This window comes from Solanum pennellii, chromosome 5 (genome assembly GCF_001406875.1).
Source record: "Solanum pennellii chromosome 5, SPENNV200".
Taxonomy (NCBI): Eukaryota; Viridiplantae; Streptophyta; class Magnoliopsida; order Solanales; family Solanaceae; genus Solanum; species Solanum pennellii.
In genome coordinates, this window is record NC_028641.1 from 7494530 (window position 1) to 7514091 (window position 19562).

Genomic DNA, 19562 nt, shown 5'->3' on the forward strand with positions numbered 1-19562 from the left:
GTGGTTTTCATTAAAATTGTCTAATTTGTTGGTCATATAGTGTTGAAACAATGTTACTTCTATTCAAAAGTAATTGGATTAGTTAAAATTGAGTTGAAAGCCTAAGACAACAGTTGTTGGTTTGATGCGATACCAAAAGAATAAGATGATATAGAGGATTTTTTTGTTATTTATATTTGGTTAGGTGATTAAGATACCTTGATGAATTAGATTATGATAAATGGACGATTTTTAATTTATGTGTAATAACTAAAATAATACCAAGCAACATCATTTTGATGAAGCCACATATTCATTCGTTAATCTTAAGAGTATACACAATTAAAAAAAAATTAAAATATACATAACCTTAAAATATAGCAAAAGATAGTTACATATTATTTATAATATAACTTTTATATATATATATATATATATATATATATATATTGAAGATTGAGTGTCTATTTGGATCGATTTATTTTAAGTTAAAATATTTTTTACATAATTTTAAAATGTTTGAATAAAATTAAAAAATACTTATAAATACTTATTTTAAAATTAAAATATTAAAATAAATCAAATACATAAGTCAATCTAAACAGATGGTGAAAATAAATAAATTTAGATATCCAATTAAGTTGGGACAAAGAGAGAAAAAATAAAAGGTAAAACGGAGTGGTTGGCAAATTAGGGAGGTTTATGCCGGAAGCTGCCAGGGTTTAACTAAAGGGAAGTGAAAAGAGTGTAGCTACAATTCATCTGCAAAAGCTCCAAGCCGGATTCTTTCTATTGCATGAGCAATAATGGAGGGCGTTAGGCTTCGATTGTCGTTCAATGACCCTGACATTCTCAGCGACTTGCAGAAATCTGAGGGTTTCGTAAAAACTTGGCTTCTTCTCAAACCCCAACAGCACAGAACTGTTTCTGATCTTTCTTCATATCTTCTCCACACTTTTCAGCTCCATGATTCTTGTCCTAATGGCATCCTCCTCTCTGTAACTCTCTTTTCCTCTGCAAGTCCTAGATTTATTAAAATTGATTTTTTTAGAAATGTTTTCTTCTGTTCTTGAAAATTTTCTGTTGTTTACTGCTTTAGTTTGCTTCAATTGATGCTTCTAGCTTATTAAGCTATGATCCGATGTTGTGGTTTTTGCTTCTTTGAGCAATGCATTGCAAATGTTAACTTATGCATGTGCCCTAAGTTAACGAAATTATCTAAGTATTGTTTCATTCTGGATTTCTTTTCTTCCTGTTGATTGCCCCTTTTGTTTCTTTCAGTTATGTCATCTAGCTTATCATTTTGGGATTCCCTGTTGTGGATGTCTCTGAAACTCACTGCCTATCTCTTTTATACTATCCTTGCATGTGCTTTTAAGTTGAAAAAAGGTTGATTTTTTTTAATGTTTCTTCCATTCTTGAGTTGTTTACTTCTTTTGTTTGCTTAAGTATGGCCTATAGCTCTTTTTTTTTTCAATCTTGTTGGTGCCTGTAGCTGCTTCCTTCCTTTCTATCTCTGCATGTTCCCGAAAGTTTAATAAAAGAAGAAAAGATGAAGCTTTTTTGGGTTTTGAGTTTTTTCTTCTGCTGATTGCTGCTTTGTTTGCTTCAACTGTGACCCCTGCCTTAGAGTAATTTTTGAATTGGGTGTCTTTGATATGGAGGAAAAGATTTCACTGGAAAATGCTTTCCTGGATGAAATCATTTTGTAGTGCTTGGTTACCTTGAATTGTGGAGAACATTTTCGCAGGAGAAATATTTTTTCATAAAATGGTTTTGTTCACTTATTGCAGGAAGTTGTTTTCACTTACAAATATCTTAGTTCTTTCTCCACAGTTACTTGCTTGAACCAAATGGCATTGCTGTCAACTTTTGAGACTTGAGAGTAACACCAAAACCTATTCTTATTCCCAATGTTATGGACAAGGGTATAGTCAAGTAACTCAACCTTAACCAAGCACTAACTTTATGGAGAATGTCTTCTTCCATGCCAAATGCACCCTGAGTGTTAGTTATTCCCAATGTTATGGATAAGGGTATAGTCAAGTAACTCAACCTTAACCAAGCACTAACTTTATGGAGAATGTCTTCTTCCATGCCAAATGCACCCTGAGTGTTAGTCGATTTTCTTTTCTTAGCACTATGGTTCTCATGTTCACTTGATTGATTTCTATTGTCTCTGTAAGTGTCTCATTCTATTTTCTTTGATTTCTGCATGTATCCTAAGTTAAGAATAAACTTATCTTTTTGACATTTCCTTCTGTTCTTGAGTTATTTCCTTCTGATATTACTGCTTTGTTTGCTTCAACTGTATCTCCTATCTTATCATTTTTTTTATTCAGTGCTGCGGGTTTCCTCTCTGAGCGCTATGTTCTCTGGTGTGCTTGGTTAGACTAACTAAAAAGAACATTTTCGCTGTCTTGGTCCTCACTGTCTTGTCTTGTCATCGCATGCAGATGGATGGTTTTGTCTTGCCTCCTTTTGAGTCAACATGTATTTTGGAGGACAAAGATGTAGTCAGGTTTTTGTTTGTTTTTAAATTTGTCTCTCATGGTTTCTCTGTTTCTCATATAGATTGAATGTTCTAATATGGTTTTTACTTTTAGCGTGAAGAAGAAAAGAGGGCATTTAGCTATCGATGGAAATAATGGACCGAATGTGATTTTAGCTGTCGAAAGAAATAATGGTCCCAATGCAGTTGAAAATCTCCAAAGTGTTGAGAAGCAACCTTTAAAGGGTGGACCATTGTTATTGGCAAATGAGGCATTTGATCATAGTGCTGGATGTTATGAGTCTTGTGACAGCGAAGAGACTGAAGATGAGTCTGAAAAGGAGGAAGAGGCAGAACCAGAGAAAGATACTTCGCACCAGGAAAATGCTTTGGCTGGCAATGCAATTTCCAAAAAAAGAAAAGCATCAGAAATGCTTCCTAGCTCAAAGTAATTCTTGATTTCTCGTTTTGGTGTTTTTGACTTGCCTAGATTTGTGGCTTTTAAATGCACCTTGTAAGTATCCTTGATCCTTTTTTTTTGTAAGTATTATGACTTTTTTAAATCTTTGCTCATCATAGGAAAAAGAAACACTGTTCTGATGTTAAGGAGAAGCTTGATGAGCAGACCAAGAAACAAGAAGATCTTACTAGAAAGAAACGGAAGGTGTCTGATTCAAATAACAAAGATATGGAGAATAATAAAGGAAATGCTGAGAGTAATGAGGACAGTCATATCACACCCAGCACGAAGAAGTATGTCCTTTGGAAGCTATTATTTCTTTCTATGAATTATTACAGTATATTTTTTGGGTATATGTTCTCTTTTTGCAAACCTTCTTGGTGCATTACTGTTTGGACTGGCTGTGTGGTCATTTCTTGTTTGAGGATCCGTTTCTTTCATAAAAATACTAAAAGAAAATTGAAGGTATTGACTCTCATAGTTCCATTTCCTGGTACTTTGATTACGTATGCGTTTTTCTAGTTTCTTTCTGTATCAGTGTGTCGCTCTATTGTACGGACAATATTTTTTTGTGTTTGGAGTTTGGACTTCAGTGTTCTATTTAAAAGGAACCAACCCATCTTTCCCTGCCAGGCTTGTATGTTTACCAGTGCAGGTTCTGCAGGTCAATGTTTGAATTGTTTTTCTGCTCCATATTATTTCAAATTCTGTGTCCCTAATTCTAACTTTTGGTTGTGGTCGTTTGACAAGGTTAGTCTTTATCACACAAAACGGGGTTATCAGAATTATAAAGTACAATGTGAGATTTATGTATAAAATTGCGAAGATTGCTTATCATTTGCTGTGGAGACCTCCACACTTTCGTGAAATGTATACCTTCTCTGTCTCTTGCCTGGTAGAGGCATCTGCAAATGCGAGTTTAGTCTCTTTTTATTCTTGCATGAATGTATTTGATGTCTCCCTTGTTTCAAAGTTTCTCTCTTTTTGTAGAACACACGAGCTTCAACAAAATGGCGAGGAGAATATAGAGGTGCCCCCCAACTCTGATGCGACTAAAAAAAAGGTTCGTAATAGCTGTCTTTTTCCATCCATCTTTTGTTTTTTCCTTCACATACAATTCTTTACATAATCATTCTATTGGTGGAAGGAATTTGGAAAAAATCCTAAATTTTGGTGGATCTATGTCACAAATCTGTGGAAAGCAGTTAGATTAATATTGAACTTCACTATGCATGAGACGCTTACTCAAAAAGGCTAGATATCACAACAATTATCAATAAGGGGCACTTGCTCTTTGTCAAACTCCCATAAGATTGATCAGATTCTATAGTTGCATAACTTATTTCTATTTGCCAGTATGGTTCAATTTAAGTGTTTAACATCTTGAGCGGACTTTAACGTGTTCGAGAGGTAATATTTTCATCTTCACCTAAAGAGATCATGGGTATATTGAGCAGAAGGGGACATACAATAGCTGGTTTATGCAGTTGTAAATCATGGTTTAGACCAAAGGATTCTTAGATTTCTATGAGATGTAAAATATGGAATATGGAAATGGTATCTCAATAAGATGGCTTCACTCTATCATATGATGTATGTTCCCAAGTGGATGACTGAGTGGTTGAGGTCAGGAGTCTCTACCGGGAAATCCCAGGTTTATACCAACTGCAACACTCAGTGTGAACCCATCTCTCCAACCTTGGCCAGGAGGATTACCCAACCCCTATGCTTGTGGGCTGTAGCAGACTAGCAGTCTAGCTGGCCGAACATCATCATCAACAACAACACACCCAATGTAATCACACAAGTAGGGTTTGGGGAGGGTGTGTATGCAGCCCCCTACCTGGTGAAGGTAGGGAGGGTGTTTCCTATAGACCCTAGGCTCAAGTAAAGCATCTCAATAAACAAGTATGTAAAGGAAATAATACAGTAGTGAAGAAGTCATGCGGAAAAACAATGAAGAAGAGAACAGTAGCAATTTTTTTTTTCAAAAAATGCTCCCAGGCACTCTTCCCAAGGTAACCTTCGGAAGGTCCCTTGCAGACCTACAGACTTCTTTTTTGGTGGTGTCTGGTTGCCAGAATCTCTCATTCTTCCTCATTTTTCTTCTTCTTTTCCTCTATTCGACTTTGTTGTTTCTTTTAATGGAAAACAAATGCTATAAAAGATTTGGTGAAAATCTTACGACCTTACTGAAGCCATTTCAGAGTCAGAAGTGTCATATGATTGGGTGAGAAGTGCGTGACTTTCATTGAGGAGGCTTACCTTGAGCAAAGGTGCCTTACTTTAGGTCCGCAAAAGACTTGGAGAACCTCAGAGAATATGGGTAAAACTTTTAAGTTTAACAAATATTAAAGGTTCATTTCTGTTATAGCTGTCAAGGGACTTGGTATCTCTGAATTCTGAGGTCATTATTTCAGAGAATAAATTTAATAAAGGGTAGGGGAATCTTGCTAAAATTTTTGAAGATTTTATTAGCATAAAAGCAGGTGCTCAAGGAGCATTTATTATAAGTGGAGATACATACATAAAATTACAGAAGGGGAGGGGAACTTTAAGGAAGCTCTGTAATAATAAATGGACCCAAAGGAAGATGCTAGTGGATACAGAGATCACTATGATAAAAGTATTTTCTCAAGATGATAATCCAGATCTTCTGTGCAGGTGGTTAGTTGGTTGATTCTGTGGTGGGGATGAGATCCCTTCATGCAATGAGGTGAGAAACTAGGAGCAACGGTGTTGGAAGGGAGCCCTGAACATTCAGGTGTATGATATTAATGGGTACCATTTTATCTTTTGAGTTCAAGTTGAGGAAAGTTGAAAGCTGCTGAACATGTCTTGATGGATGATCGGAGAAGACAGAGTCTTCTTTATAACTTGATTGGTGGTATCCGACGAAGGATGCGGTACACTCAAGCACCATAGTTGACTGGTTTTGGATTAGGAGTTTAGGTTTTCCTTTACATCGTTGGAACAAGAAGGTGATGAAGGAGATAGGAGACACGTGTGGGGTTGGCTGGAAAATGAGGAGGAGACAGCCAAAATTTATCTTCAATGAGCGCATATCAGGGTACGAGGTCCAGCGGGTAAAAATACCTCACAATATCGACATAGCCGATGGGAATCTGATATATACACAACCAATCTGGTGCGCAAAGCCACTTATGTTCAGATATGTATCGGAGAAGGAGGGTGACAGAGAGGGAGTTGGGGCTGGCATGGGAGACGACGTTGTAACTCTAGGAGAGCTGCTGCCGGATCCTTGAGAACGAAGCAACAAAGGGGAAAGGGGTTAAGCTCTTTTGTCCATTAGCTAAAGAACTGATGGACATAACAGAAGGGCTTAATATAAGTTGCCACATGCTCTCATGGGAATTTGAATGTTGTAGGTTCACAAATGGAACCTACTATGGATTTTTACAAAGGGAAGAATGGTGTTTTGTGGTTCCTTGGGTGATCCGGCAATCTGGCTAGATTACCCCGGTCAAAACAAATAAAGAAATGGGCCTAGTAAAGTTGGTCCTGATCTGGGTTTGAACTCTTCTTTGAAGAGATTAACCCCAGAGCCTCTTATCGAGTCTATTTCATCAGCCCAGGACTTGGAGCCGATGTACTTGACGATCAGCGGAAAATCTGGAAGTTTGCATGAGGATGGAGACTTAAATCTCTGAGGAATTACCAAAATGTTCAAAGTAGTCTAAGCAGAGTGGTCAAGCACGACCAAATGCTGAAACTGATTGAAGAAATTGAAGCAACAGCTCACGTTGAGGGGGAAGATACATGTGGGGTAGATATCACAGGACAACTGGGATACTGTATCTAGCTTTCTCTGCTCAAATTGATGATACATCCCGTGAAGAGGAAGTGCAGGAAAAGGCTAGTTTATCGGTTCATGTAAATGTCATCAAGCTCAATCAATCAACTGTTGGGGGCATCTTTCAAGGGCTGTGGGAAAGAGGGGTTTAAGGACAAGGAGAGCATGGTGGATCTCATTTTCAATTTATTTTCACTAGGTCCGTCCAATAGATTAGAACTTACTTTTTTGCTAAATCAATTAAAAAACATTTTTCTAAAATGTCAAATATCTGTTTAAGCATTACAATTCTTTCGAAAGAACTCTTGGATGTGGAAGTTCTGGATTGCCGATATGATGTCTGTTTTTGTAATATCCCAGCAGTGAGTACAGAAACTCATGTTGAAACCATATGGCCTGGAGCTTTGTTAGTGGAATATAACTTGATTACATCCAGAACCTCCTGTTCCTCAAAAGGCCTCTGAAGCCATTCCCTTTCCTGCTCAGTGGCTTCAGAAATCACTCCTCTGTGTGAAATTGAAACCAGGCCTCCAGGTTTCAGCCTCTGTTTCTGTATGAATCTGGTTGTAGAACCTGATTATTTCATCTTTGATATCTCTAGTCTCCACTAAATTCTCCTTCAACCACTAGGTGGTCAATGTAGTTGTTTCTCTTATTAGCATTTGGAGATCTTTGGAAGAATTTTGTAGTTTTGTTAATCTGGATCTTTGCCTTCGATGTACTTCATCATATATAGCCACTTCTTCAAGTTCTGTTGAGAGTTTAGCTTTTAAAGCCACTTCTTAGATTTCGTTATCGTTGTGCATTGTCAATCACTGTCATTTGATTGATAATGTTGTTCTTTTTCATTGTCAAGTTCCCCGTAATAACCAGATTCCATTCTTTTAGTTTGATCTTCAGAGCCTTAAACTTACTTGCTAGAATGTGGTCTGGTCTACCTTAAGGTTCGAAGGGATCTCACCAGTATGTAACCTGCTCTTTGAAACCATCCACTCTTAGCCACCAGCTTTCAAATTTAAAATAAGACTTAGTATTGTCCCAATTCCCGCATCTCAAGGATATAGGCCAGTGAGCTGTGATGACCTTAGGAAGAATTGTATATTTGATATTTCTAAATTCTATCTTAGATTGCTGAGTCCTGACTGCCTCCCCATGCCCAAGTGAATTGCCTACCATTGAGAGGAGGGCCTATCAGCTCCATTTCCTCCATGAAATTTGACAAATCTGACTTACTTTTGGAATGTGAGTGGCATTCTTCTCTTCAGAGGTGAATCTGGTTTTGTTGAAATCTCCACAAGCTACCAATAGTCACCACATAGTTCCCTGGCAGCTCCAATTTCCTCCCATAAATCAAGTCTTTTTCTTCTAGAGTTTGGAGCATAAACTCCAGTTAAACACCATGAGAGGTGCCACTGCTTTGAAGCTACATGTTAACGAGTGAATACCAGTGCATATGAGCTCTCTTTTCCCAATTCTGCTATCCCACATGATTAAAATCCCCCCTCTTGTGCGGTTGTGCGACTTGCCTGTAGATATTCAAAATGTATCCTTCTGTTTCCTCAAATTTTGTTTTGGTGAAATGAAATCCCAAGAGGCTGGTAGGTAAAGGAACCCGAGGCAACACGACAAGTGTCTTCTGATGAAATAGTTATGAAGATTCCAAATGGCGGTTCATGCTGTATGGAGATGGGCAGTCAGTAAAATATATGGGATTGAAGGATCTTGGTGCTTAAAAATGGTGTCCTCCACTTAGGGCGTAAGTGTATGTAAGTGAATCAGGATCCTTTGGCCCTTTTTTTGTAAATAATCATCAGATCGGAAATGGCCTGAATACCTCTTTCTGAAATAATAGCTGAATAGGTCATGACACACTCAGAGAACTTTTCCCTGACATTTTCAGTCTGATACAACACCAGAATGCAACTGTAGCCATGGTGTGAAGTCAAATGGATGGAACCTAACTTTTAGAAAATTTCACAATGATTGGGAAATCAGGAAGCCATTTAATTTCTTTAAAATGCTGGAGAATTTTAAGGGCACTTCTCTGCAGGCATACCAGTTAATCTGGAGAAGAATAGCAAAGGTATTTGCACTGTAAAAGTCCTCTCGTGCAGACCTAAACTACACTGGACAGCAGCTAGATTGCTGGCACTGGAAGCACATTTTTAAGTTGAAGATACCCTAGAAGGTAGTATGTTTTTGTTTGCTAGTGGTAACAGATGTTCAGACCCAAATAACCTAAAGTAGAAGGGTATGCAATTTGCTCTCGATTTTTTTTGTGTGAGAAATAAGATGAAACCAACAATCATCTGTTTTAGCACTGCATAGTCACTGACATTATATGGAAACTATTCATGAGTATGAAATGTTTGAAAATGGACTATGCCTAGAACAACTGGGCAAATACTAACCAGTTAAAATGATCCTTGGGAGCATGGCAAAGCAGAAGAGCTAGTGGAGTCTAATGTGAAGATGCATTTGATGGACCATCTGGAGGGAGAGAAACTCAAGATGTTCTGTAGGCATTGTCAGCACTGAGCAGAAGACTAAGATGAATTGTATTTTGAAATTTCACTTTTTGTGTAAAGAAGGTTTCTCAGATGTAGTTTCTATTTTAGACATCATGGGATCCTTGTAATGGGGTACTAGACCTTTTTGTAAATGTTTCCTACTTTTACACTCCCTTTGTGCCAATCATTTATGATGTTGTTACCTTAATTATCTCGGTGGCATCGTGTATTAAAACACTATATAGCATTGTGAAGCTAGTACAATAGTGTTTTTTTGGCTAGCTGGATGTTGTTTGTGGTTTAATTTGCTTTATTTTGTGTATTAGTATAGACTCGCTGTACGCTGATAACTTTACCTTCACATATCCAAAATAAACATAAAATCATGGCGATTGCATTTCTCAAATTTACTTTTAAGATCTGATTAATTGTCTTCAAGTACTTAAAATGTCAATTCTCTGTCAGGGCCCCAGTAGAAGTGCCAAGAGAAAATCTGCTAAAAGGCGATGGTTGCGAGAGATGGCCAAAATTAAGGAGAAGAATGCAGATGCTGAATCGGAAGGGCTGGTAAGTGATCTAATGGTGCAAATATGTCAAATATTACTGCCACACAATGTAACTATTGCTGGGTAAATTTTTCAGCGGAACTGGAAAGAAATGCAGGCTAAAGCTGGAAAGGGAGAGCCTAGCTGCCAACCAAAGGGGCGATTGAATGACGGGGCTAATGGTCAACTTCTGGGACACGTGAGTAGTAATGTATATTGATAAAACATACATTCCTGTTACTTCTGCGTCATGTACTGGAAACTTGACTCAACAAACTTTGCAGCGAAATGGGAAGCAGCAGAAAACTAAAACTAAAAAAGAAGAGGTAACTGGCCAACCAAAGGGACTTGTGAGTGATCAAACATAAACAAACTATTTATCTGCTATATACTTCTGTTTCTGTTGACAATTCATGAGTATGTAGCTGCATAGGAAGCAATTTCATAGTGAAGATAAGAATGGAGATACAAACGAAGAAAAGCACGCAGAAGAGAAAAGCAAATCGTGTGGACAATCATGTCAAAATAGTGACTCAGAAGATGAAGTTGTTCCAGTTGAAATAAGGCCTGGGCATATTCGCTTTGAACCTGTTGGAAAAGGTCTTCTACCCCTCTTTGTTTAGACTACGTGGTCTTCCAATACAGACATATTTATATTAACCTGTAACTCTCTCCCACTTCAGTAACTATTATGCAATCCTGTATTTTATCAAATGATTCAAATTATAAGCTGATTCAAGTTAAAGTGGGTCAAAATTTTGGTGCTTGGCATTAATCTTTGTTCTGTCCGGCCAAGGGAATCGGTATAAGATGCTCAAATCGGTGCGGCATATGACTGGTGCAGTGGGGTTTGATTTAATATAACTTGTAGTTGCTTATCAGTTATTGGTTTTCCTTGTTTGCTTCCTCTCCTCTTTTTTGCAGGTGATGGGATTCACGATTGTGTATTATTATTCCTTGCCTGCTCTAGAAAATGAATCTGATTCTCTTTTTTTCCTCTATGAAAAATGACTCTGATTCAATGTTGTCAGTCTTGTATCTTTTTTAATTTTATGGAAAAGATCTAACATATGGATATATCTTCTGGATGTTGCAGAACAAGTTTCAAAGCAGAGTCAAGAAGAAATGGTACGTTTTGCTCAAGTTGTTCTATGATGCTCTTTTTCTTGATTGCTTCTTGAATGTTGTATCTCTATTCTGAAAGAAGAGTTTTAAATCTTGAAATCCAAGTTTTTGAGCATACCATTTGTAAAGAATATCTTGTGCAGAATTCCAATGGGTCAAGCCATTGAAAATTTAACCTTGTATTGCTTAAAGGCTTAATGGAAGGTTACATGAAAGATAAAGCGGGAGAAAATGGGAGGATTCACACATAATTTTTCCATGATGAACATTACCAGAAAATGAGATTGTGCTACAAAACTAAGTCATGCATATATATTTTCTAGAAGCTTGCATAATGCTATTAATCGTATTGGTTTTTTCCATATTTCAGATGTTGGATAACAAATGCTATATGTTGTGTTATACTAACAGATTGGAGAAAGGAAAATAATCTGTCATTCCTATTTTCATCCATTTGAATATTTGTGTTTCATCTGTTGCAATCGTTATAATGTTTCTATAGTATTTCATTGTTGGTGGATATTTTAGAATTGCTTCACTAATTGTCATTGCATAGACATGTTTGTCCTCTACAAAGTGGCCACTGTTTGCTGTATAGGTATTTAATTATCTTCAATAGGATGCTTGGTCCTCCCTTTTCCCCTTTTTCTTCGATTAGATAATTCGTTTCTGTACTGAAATCATACAAAAATGTTAAAAGTATTCCTTCTAGATGTGATGGTGCAAAAACCAGAAAATTGGTCTCCTTGGTAAAAATTATTTGACACATTTTCTGCTGGAAATTGCATCATCTTTGATTAGCATAATGACATAGGTTACAGTGTGTCAGACATGACTAGTGGTAGGCATGTTTCGTGAAATGAAATATATGTGTTTCTTAATGGGATAACTTTTCTCTTCTTGCGTAATGAATTTCCAAGTTACGTGCAGGAAAGTTTCAAGTGGAATGGTATGATGAGCAAGAAAAAGGGACAGAAATGGGGCCAAGAGAAAGTTTCATTTCCCCAAAAGACTGATTCTCTAGGTTCAAACAAAGAATATCCTGATATGATGAATCGTGAGAGACAGAAATGGGTCCAAGAGAAAGACTCATTTTCCCAAAAGAATGATTCCCTTAGTTCAAACAAAGAACATCCTGAGATAATGAATCGTAAAAGACAGAAATGGGGCCAAGAGAATATTTCATTTGCCCAAAAGAATGATTCTCCAGGTTCAAGCAAAGAACATCCTGATATGATGAACCGTGAGAGACAGAAATGGAGCCAAGAGAAAAACTTGTTTTACCAAAAGAATGATTCTCTCGATTCAAACAAAGAACATCCCGAGATAATAAATCGTAATAGACAGAACTGGGGCGAAGAGAATGTTTCATTTTCCCAAAAGAATGATTCTCTAGATTCAAACAAAAAACATCCTGAGATGTTGAATGGTGAAAAGGAGCCTCATTTTAATGGATCGATTGACTTCAATACACTTCCTTTTCTTTCTGGCCTGCCCAAGGTTTGTTCTTGTTTTTTAATGCATCTATAGCCTTCAGTATCTGTTGCACTGATATCTGCTGTTAATTTTAGACTAATGAGACTCACACAAAGCAGCTGACAATCTACACTACCCAAAACTCCGGACATTGGGTGGTTGATGTATTGATTTGGGTGACCACAATTTTGTATTTAGAAAAACTGTTTTTTAATTTGGCAGGAAGGTCTTGTGATTGCATACCGGCTGCTTGAGTTATCATCAACCTGGACCCCTGAAGTTTCCTCCTATCGGGTATAAGTTGTCTCCATCATATCATGTACTTCTGATTGATGTAAATCATGATTGTATTTGATGTTCTGCTGTAGGTTGGGAAAATATCATCGTATAATTCTGAAGCAAATAGAGTTCTGCTGATGCCAGTAGCTGAATTTCCAGTCATTTGTACTGAGGATGAGTCTTCAAAGCAACCAGATAGCTCTATTTATAATGAAGACGGATCTTTGGAGGTACTTCAGTAAAATTGACTCACTCTTATGCGTGGTGATCTATATTTATGCATATTTCGTGTGAATTTAAGTTGCCATCCTCTAGGATGCAGAGTCCATAGGTTTAATGCATGTGACTCTTCTCAATACAAACCACGCCTTTTTGCAGATAGAATTTTCAGCGCTTCTTGAAGTTCGTCTGATGAATAGTACTCCAGATCAAGGAGTACATGATGGGGTTATTGAGGGTTCTGCTGCCAATGAGTCCACTCCAGTGCTTGGAAGCAGTAAAAAGAAAAATGAAACTCCAGTTCCTGGTAATTTTTGTTGTTTTCCCATGCATGCTTAAGGAATGGGAATGTTAAAGCTGGGAGATGCAAACATGAAAATCTTAGTACTTTTCATTTTCTTTCATGACCTTACATTTTACTATTACAGGAGCTGGAGAAGTAAGCAATGGAAAACAAACACGATCTACCCCTTCAGGTGTGAACTAATCTTTCACGGATTCCTGAGATGAGTAGTGATTTTTGGAATCCATTATAGTGTCTAATTTCATAGCTAGATCCTGACTATGCACACCAATGATCAATTTGAATTACAGAAAATGGCGGAGTAAACCTGTGGGAGCAATTCAGTGATACTCTAAAGTCCAAGAAGGCAGAATTAGCTCAGGAAAGTAATTGGGATAAGGCAAGTACTGGAAAGAGCCCTTGGTCATATCGACCCATGAGAGGCACTGCGCTAGGCCCTACAATGGCCTTCCTTAGATCCCAAAAGAAAATATAAGATGAAGTTGCAGTTGCATATTTTGTTCATATTATCGTATATTAACCTGTTTCATTCTCTTTAAGTTTTGCAAAATTCTCGCTAACGAAGAGAATAATTAACTATGTTTTAACTTCTCGATCATGAAATTACCCAGGAAGGTTTGCAGTGTGTAATTGGAGTTGTTGATGCACCCCTTTATGTACTGTTTCTTAAATTTGGGTTGCGCGTTAGTGTAAAGGAATTCAAGGATATGAAAAGCTCTATATCTGCATTCCAGTAAAACTCTGGGATCCTGTTAAATTTTTGGAATGAAATATAAGTGTCGGATGTACCTTTATTTATAATTTTGGAGACCTCTTAGGTTTGGCCTCATTTCACTTACCTAGCTTACGATATTACACTTACCTCCCTTTGTTTGATGTTTTTACTTAATTACAATACTAATGTAGATAATATTTGACTAATTTGTCTCGTTGGTTCATTTAATTATTTTTACAAGCTTACAGTGTTTATTACATTGATTATATATGCTTCAATTAAAAAATAATTTTAAGATTGTAATTAATCTTCTTCTTCACTCATCAGCCCCACTTCCCCTTCATCCTAAATTCTCCATCTTTCCTAAGAAACATGTTACATACAAAATCGAAAATAGTAGTGTTTACAATACTATATATTCCACAAGTGAAGTCCAAGAAGAATTATGTATATCAGATTTTATCTCTATCTTCGCTGGTATATCCCAGAAACATGATACTGTAACAAAACCTAATAACCAAAATCTATTTCTTCAAATTATGTGGGTTGTCACAATGCACTCAAGAATTAGTAATCCAATCAATTTTTTTTTGAATAAACCCATTTTTATTTCTTCCAACATGCAACATCTAGTGTGGTATAGTATTTTTCTTTGGTGGATAACTTCAAATATTCTTATTTTTTCATACTCTATTCAAAGTTCTACAAGGAAAAAAACAGTTGATATCTTTGTTACCCATGCACGTTCATATTCCAATATTGAAGAAGCTGTGGAGCCAAAGAAGCCCCAATCTACATTGAACAATTTATGATAGAAAACACTTGAGAGAATTTGGGTATGTAACAATGCTAAATGTCCCAATGCAGGGACTATTACATTACACCTTTTGTTACTGAATGTAGTTGGATGGTATAGATAGGGAAAAGGGACCAGTATACTTATTTTTCAACAAGAGTAGTATATATACTTATCAACTCCTCCTATACAGCAACTTCTTCCCTGTACATGTCCTTCGACGAGAGAAATCTAATCCTCTCTTTGTATCATTCAACATCACACAAGCAGAAACCTTTGACTTTTACTGCTTGGGATGCTCACTAACCAAAGATCCTTGCCAGAAGGACTAAAAAGCAAGGATTTTGCATACCTCAGATGGTATCCGCGGCATTTTTATCAAAACCTACTTGACCCCAACATCTAATGCCTTGTCAAATGAGAAACGCGGCAGATGCTTAAGAAGCTGCTCAGGTTCCTCACCTTCTTTCACTATCTGCATTCAAGTCAAATAACAAGTAGTTCTAATTAATGATTTGTGAAAAATGACAATAGATCAATGTCCACTTGATAAATTTAACATAGGACGACTGCATCTATTCAAGTAAGTAACAACGGACACATAAGGAAATTCTGTTTCGTTTTTAATTAAAAAGAGGCAGAATAAGTACCTGAACTAGAGAGCTAGTGGCCAGGCCCTTCTGAATAATAAAACTGCGTCCAACTTTCTCCCAATGGACATGATTATCTTCACACATGGAATCATTGTTGATCACTTGATCTGAACTTTCCTTCCATTGCACATCACGCCCAATCCAGATGTACAAACTACTGGAACTATTTTCATCTAAACTCAAGTCAGGAATGACTATGATATAAACGGACCTTGAATCGAAAACCACAGAAGACAAGCCTAATTTATGCATAGAAGGCCACTGGTAAAGACCTAAATCAGTTGTTTCTGCAACTCGGATGGGAATGCCAATTGGATGGTCATTGAAACTGCCAGATACATCATCTACAGGTTGAACTCCATTTTGGAGTTGATTGTCAGTAATCAAATTCTCAGCATCTAACATTAGCTCCTCTTTACTAGTATCAACAAAATCTCCGTCATTAAGGCTGTCACACTCAACACACTTCATTGTATCGTCTTCAAAATTAGGAAGAGAAAATGATGATGTTCTCACCAATTTCACTGAAATTTGAGCGGAATCATCATTGGAACGTAACATCATCATAGGAGGAGGATGACTGCCTCTACGCTCTGCTAGTGAAGGGGAAGTTTCTTTGTACTGTAAACAACTGTTTGCCCGTCTAAGAGCACGACTGGTTGGAAATGCTTCCTCTGCTGCTGGAAAGGGTGATCCTTTACAAAGTAAAGATGAACTTACTTTGAAGAAATCATTCTTCACAAAATTAGGATCCTCATGTTCAAATCTCGTGGGTGAAGGCTGTGCAGATAGGTATGCCAAGTCAGACCAATTGGAAGAGGAGGGAGAAAAGGTGAAAGAACTGGAGTAATCTGAGGTTGAAGGTGAGAGTGACGGGGATGTGGCATTAGACTTTGGTTTACTAACAAGAAAACAAGAGAGAGAATCAAGTGAGCTAAATGAAGGAGATGGCGACACAGGCTCTGTATCAAGACCAGGGTTTTCCACATCTCTACAAGGATCCTTTGTCCAACTTGGACTGCTGGTTGCATAAGAAGAGAAAGAATCTGGTGATCCACACTGAGGACTTGAAGGTGATGAAGGCAAAGCAGGAGAGAGTTCTTTAATGGTGTCTATCTTATCAAGTACAGGACTTGTTATGCCAGTATGACTGTATAACTTGGAAGCTGTGATAAATTCTTTCATTATTCCACTGGAGAACTTCCGTCTCAATCTACTCCATCCATTCTGTCTTGCGGGAAGACATGTCTCAGATTCAGTACCTGACAATGGAAAAGGTGGAACAACCCCACCGGCGAGTGCTTTGCAGAAAATTTCAAAATCAAGATCATATTCATTCTTTTGACCAATACACTGGCTGATATTATCAGTAATCAAGTCATTTTCAGATAATAAACTGGCTTCCACCTTGTTCTTTTCTTTGCCACAACCACCAGAAAAGAAGCTTTCCTGACTAATCGCACTCCAAAAATCAGAAGGCTCTTTGCCTTCATTGATAATTAAGACAGGACCTTGGGCCTTTTCATAGCGGATTACCTGAAAGGCTGCAGCCTTGGCATTATCTGACATTACCGAGGTACAATGCTTCCCTATCCACACGTATATAACAGAAGGAATAAGAACAAGGAAGGCTCCACGAGAATCAAGTCCTTCAGCTCCTGGCTCACTCAACATCTTTGGCACCAAATGAAGGGGATCATACGGGGAGTGAGGTGCCATCCTATACATCCTTAGCACAGAAGTAGGACTTACAGGTAGAGCATGCACTCGTTTCTGGCACTGCAACAGTTGGCATGCAAAACCCATATTCGGGTTTGTCACTCCTCTTGCAGCTTTGACATGCTGGAATGCATCTTCAAAGCTCATCCCCTCTTTCCACATAAGATATGCAATCACCAAGGAGGCTGATCGGGACACCCCCTGGAAGCAGTGTACAAAGACACTCCCACCTTGTTCACGAACATCTTCAAAGTAATCAAAGACATCATAAAGAATACTTGTGATGTCCTCAGTGGGGCTATCCTGTAGCCAAAGTGTCTTGTATACAAGATCATCCTTAAAGTATTCAGGACAACTAAACCCTACACAGTTTAAGACATGAGTGATTCCGTTCTCACGGAGAACGTCTCTATTCTTTGCCACAGTGTCACTTCCTAAGTAGATGTGATCCACAATCTTAGAACACTCCTTGTTGAAGAAAGCAAGCTTATCTTTCTTGAATTCAAATTCTCGCGGAGCCTGCTTAGTATCTGAACCTTCATGAGTGCTGAATGATCCAAGCCTTACACCAGGAGTAGAGGGATTAGGCCATACACCAAGATCATCTGATCCAGCCCTAGGCCACTCCTCAGCAGTTGGTCTAGTAATGGAAAGAGGCTGAAGGGGTGGCAAACAAGCCCGTGCTTTGCTGTTCCATTGTGGTTTGGCACTGGACTTGGTAGGTGACCTATCGGACCACGAAATAGACCGTGCATATGTTTTCCGATTCCCACCAGCTGGTACCCTATCCTTCTCATCTACCTCCAACATTTCTAAACTTCAAAGTAACCAATCACAGCCATATAGGGTGTGTATGTTCAAGAAAGACTCAATTTGGGATATGCTGACCACATGGACAAGACACCCAAGTCTAAACTGAAATTGAACAAATTCAATAACAATCCAGATGACCTATACCTATAAGAAACACATCAAATACTGAAGTTGAGGTGAAAAAGATCAAATTTTTATCTAGAATTCAAGAATCCCACATGAGAATCATCCTAGGAAAAGTAACAAGAACCTTATAAATGACTCTTTTGGTGTCTACTCAAAGTTTAAACAAGAAAGAACCAAAAGTGAACTTTGAGGTAAAAAAATAAATAAAACTTTTCATCGAGAATTGAAATGAAATTTCCCTTTGTAGCTGTTCAAAGTTGAATCAAACAACACAAGGATTCAAACTTTATGACATTTCCTCACCTTAAACCCTTGAACACACTTGTCTAATTTCAACACGTTTAAGAACAAATCAAACAGATAGAAGACTTGGTAAACGTCCTGAAACAACGGCTATTATGGAGGGGGACAGAAATTCAACGTAAAATAAAATTAAAAAAAATTCCATTCAAATATTCAAGCTATTGAATTACATAAAATATTACTAATTAATAGAAATAAAAAAAAAACAGTAGTCATAAGAAACTCACTGGAAAGGCAGACATTTGATTCTTGAAAAAAAAAATCCAGAAAATTACTGCAAAAAAATTATAAAAAAATAAAATGATATGATTATATGAAAAAAAAAAAGGTGAGAAAAATAAATGTAGAATTTTACCAATTCAAAGCTTGTTTTGATGAATGCATAGAGAGAGAGAGAAAAGAAGAAAAAGAAAGATGAGAGAATTGAGAGTCGGAGTCGCAGGTAAGCCAAACAAAAAGTGAATATGACACCCTGGCACTTTATAAACTCAAAATAGAATTGGTCAAACTGCCACGTCATTATTTCATTATTTTTCCAACATGAAAATTTTGTTTAATTATTTTTTTTTATAACAGGAAATCCGCAGTGGCTATTCTTTTGGTACGCACATGAAAAAATCCTCGCTCCTATAGAATAACTCACAAATTATAAAGGAGAGGTAATCTCGACTAGGCAAGTCCGGCACGACGAGCTCGACCCAGAAGACAAACTTCTTACTGTCGTTGGCAAGAGATTTCGAATTTGAAATCTTCAACATGGAAGTTCCAAGCCCAAATCACTTCGCCACCCCAAAAGGTAAAAAAATTATTTAATTATAATTTTTCCCTATTGACTTGATATAAATCCTGAGAATGATAAAAGTAATATTACTACAATACTCTTCTTTTAAATATATGCTTTGAAAAATGTATTAGTCTCTTATATAATAGCAAGGGCAAAATAAATAAATTATTTTTTAATTTTTTTAATTGAATAAATATAACTGGACACATATTTAAGTATAGTGAAGAAATAAAGGTGAACTAAATGAGTATTTAGAATGGATCAATGTTATCTCTCATGATATTTTTAGTTTTATGAAAATACTTTTATAAGAATATTTTTTTAATCTTAAAATACCCTCTAACTATCGATTTAAAATATATATTTTTCCTAATAATTGTTTGAAACAAGAAAAGATAGGTCAATATTCTACTTATTCATTTTTGGGTTGGGTTGGGTGGGGGTGGGGGGG

At 37.1% G+C, this 19562-nt stretch overlaps 2 protein-coding genes across 3 annotated transcripts; one reads left to right on the plus strand and one right to left on the minus strand.

The window, feature by feature from the left end:
- The first annotated feature begins 623 nt into the window (after positions 1-623).
- On the plus strand, positions 624-14031 carry LOC107020749 (coilin). Of its 2 annotated transcripts, none has more exons than XM_015221228.2 (16): positions 624-977; positions 2436-2500; positions 2586-2918; positions 3050-3223; positions 3921-3993; positions 9720-9821; positions 9897-9998; positions 10084-10149; positions 10225-10399; positions 10896-10927; positions 11855-12424; positions 12623-12694; positions 12769-12909; positions 13058-13205; positions 13327-13374; positions 13493-14031. In XM_015221228.2, the coding sequence occupies exons 1-16, from the start codon at positions 786-788 to the stop codon at positions 13675-13677; spliced, it is 2478 nt and encodes an 825-aa protein (XP_015076714.1). In that variant the 5' UTR covers positions 624-785; the 3' UTR covers positions 13678-14031. The 2 variants fall into 2 exon arrangements, with proteins under 2 accessions (XP_015076714.1, XP_015076715.1); XM_015221229.2 differs by having other exon boundaries at positions 10084-10125.
- Positions 14032-14643: 612 nt separating this feature from the next.
- Positions 14644-18738, minus strand: LOC107020843 (protein-tyrosine-phosphatase MKP1-like). The gene is made up of 4 exons (XM_015221356.2): positions 18683-18738; positions 18555-18601; positions 15364-18042; positions 14644-15188 (listed from the first exon to the last, which is right to left on the minus strand). Exons 3-4 carry the CDS (start codon positions 17893-17895, stop codon positions 15099-15101), a joined length of 2622 nt encoding a protein of 873 aa, XP_015076842.1. The 5' UTR covers positions 17896-18042; positions 18555-18601; positions 18683-18738; the 3' UTR covers positions 14644-15098.
- Positions 18739-19562: the final 824 nt, after the last annotated feature.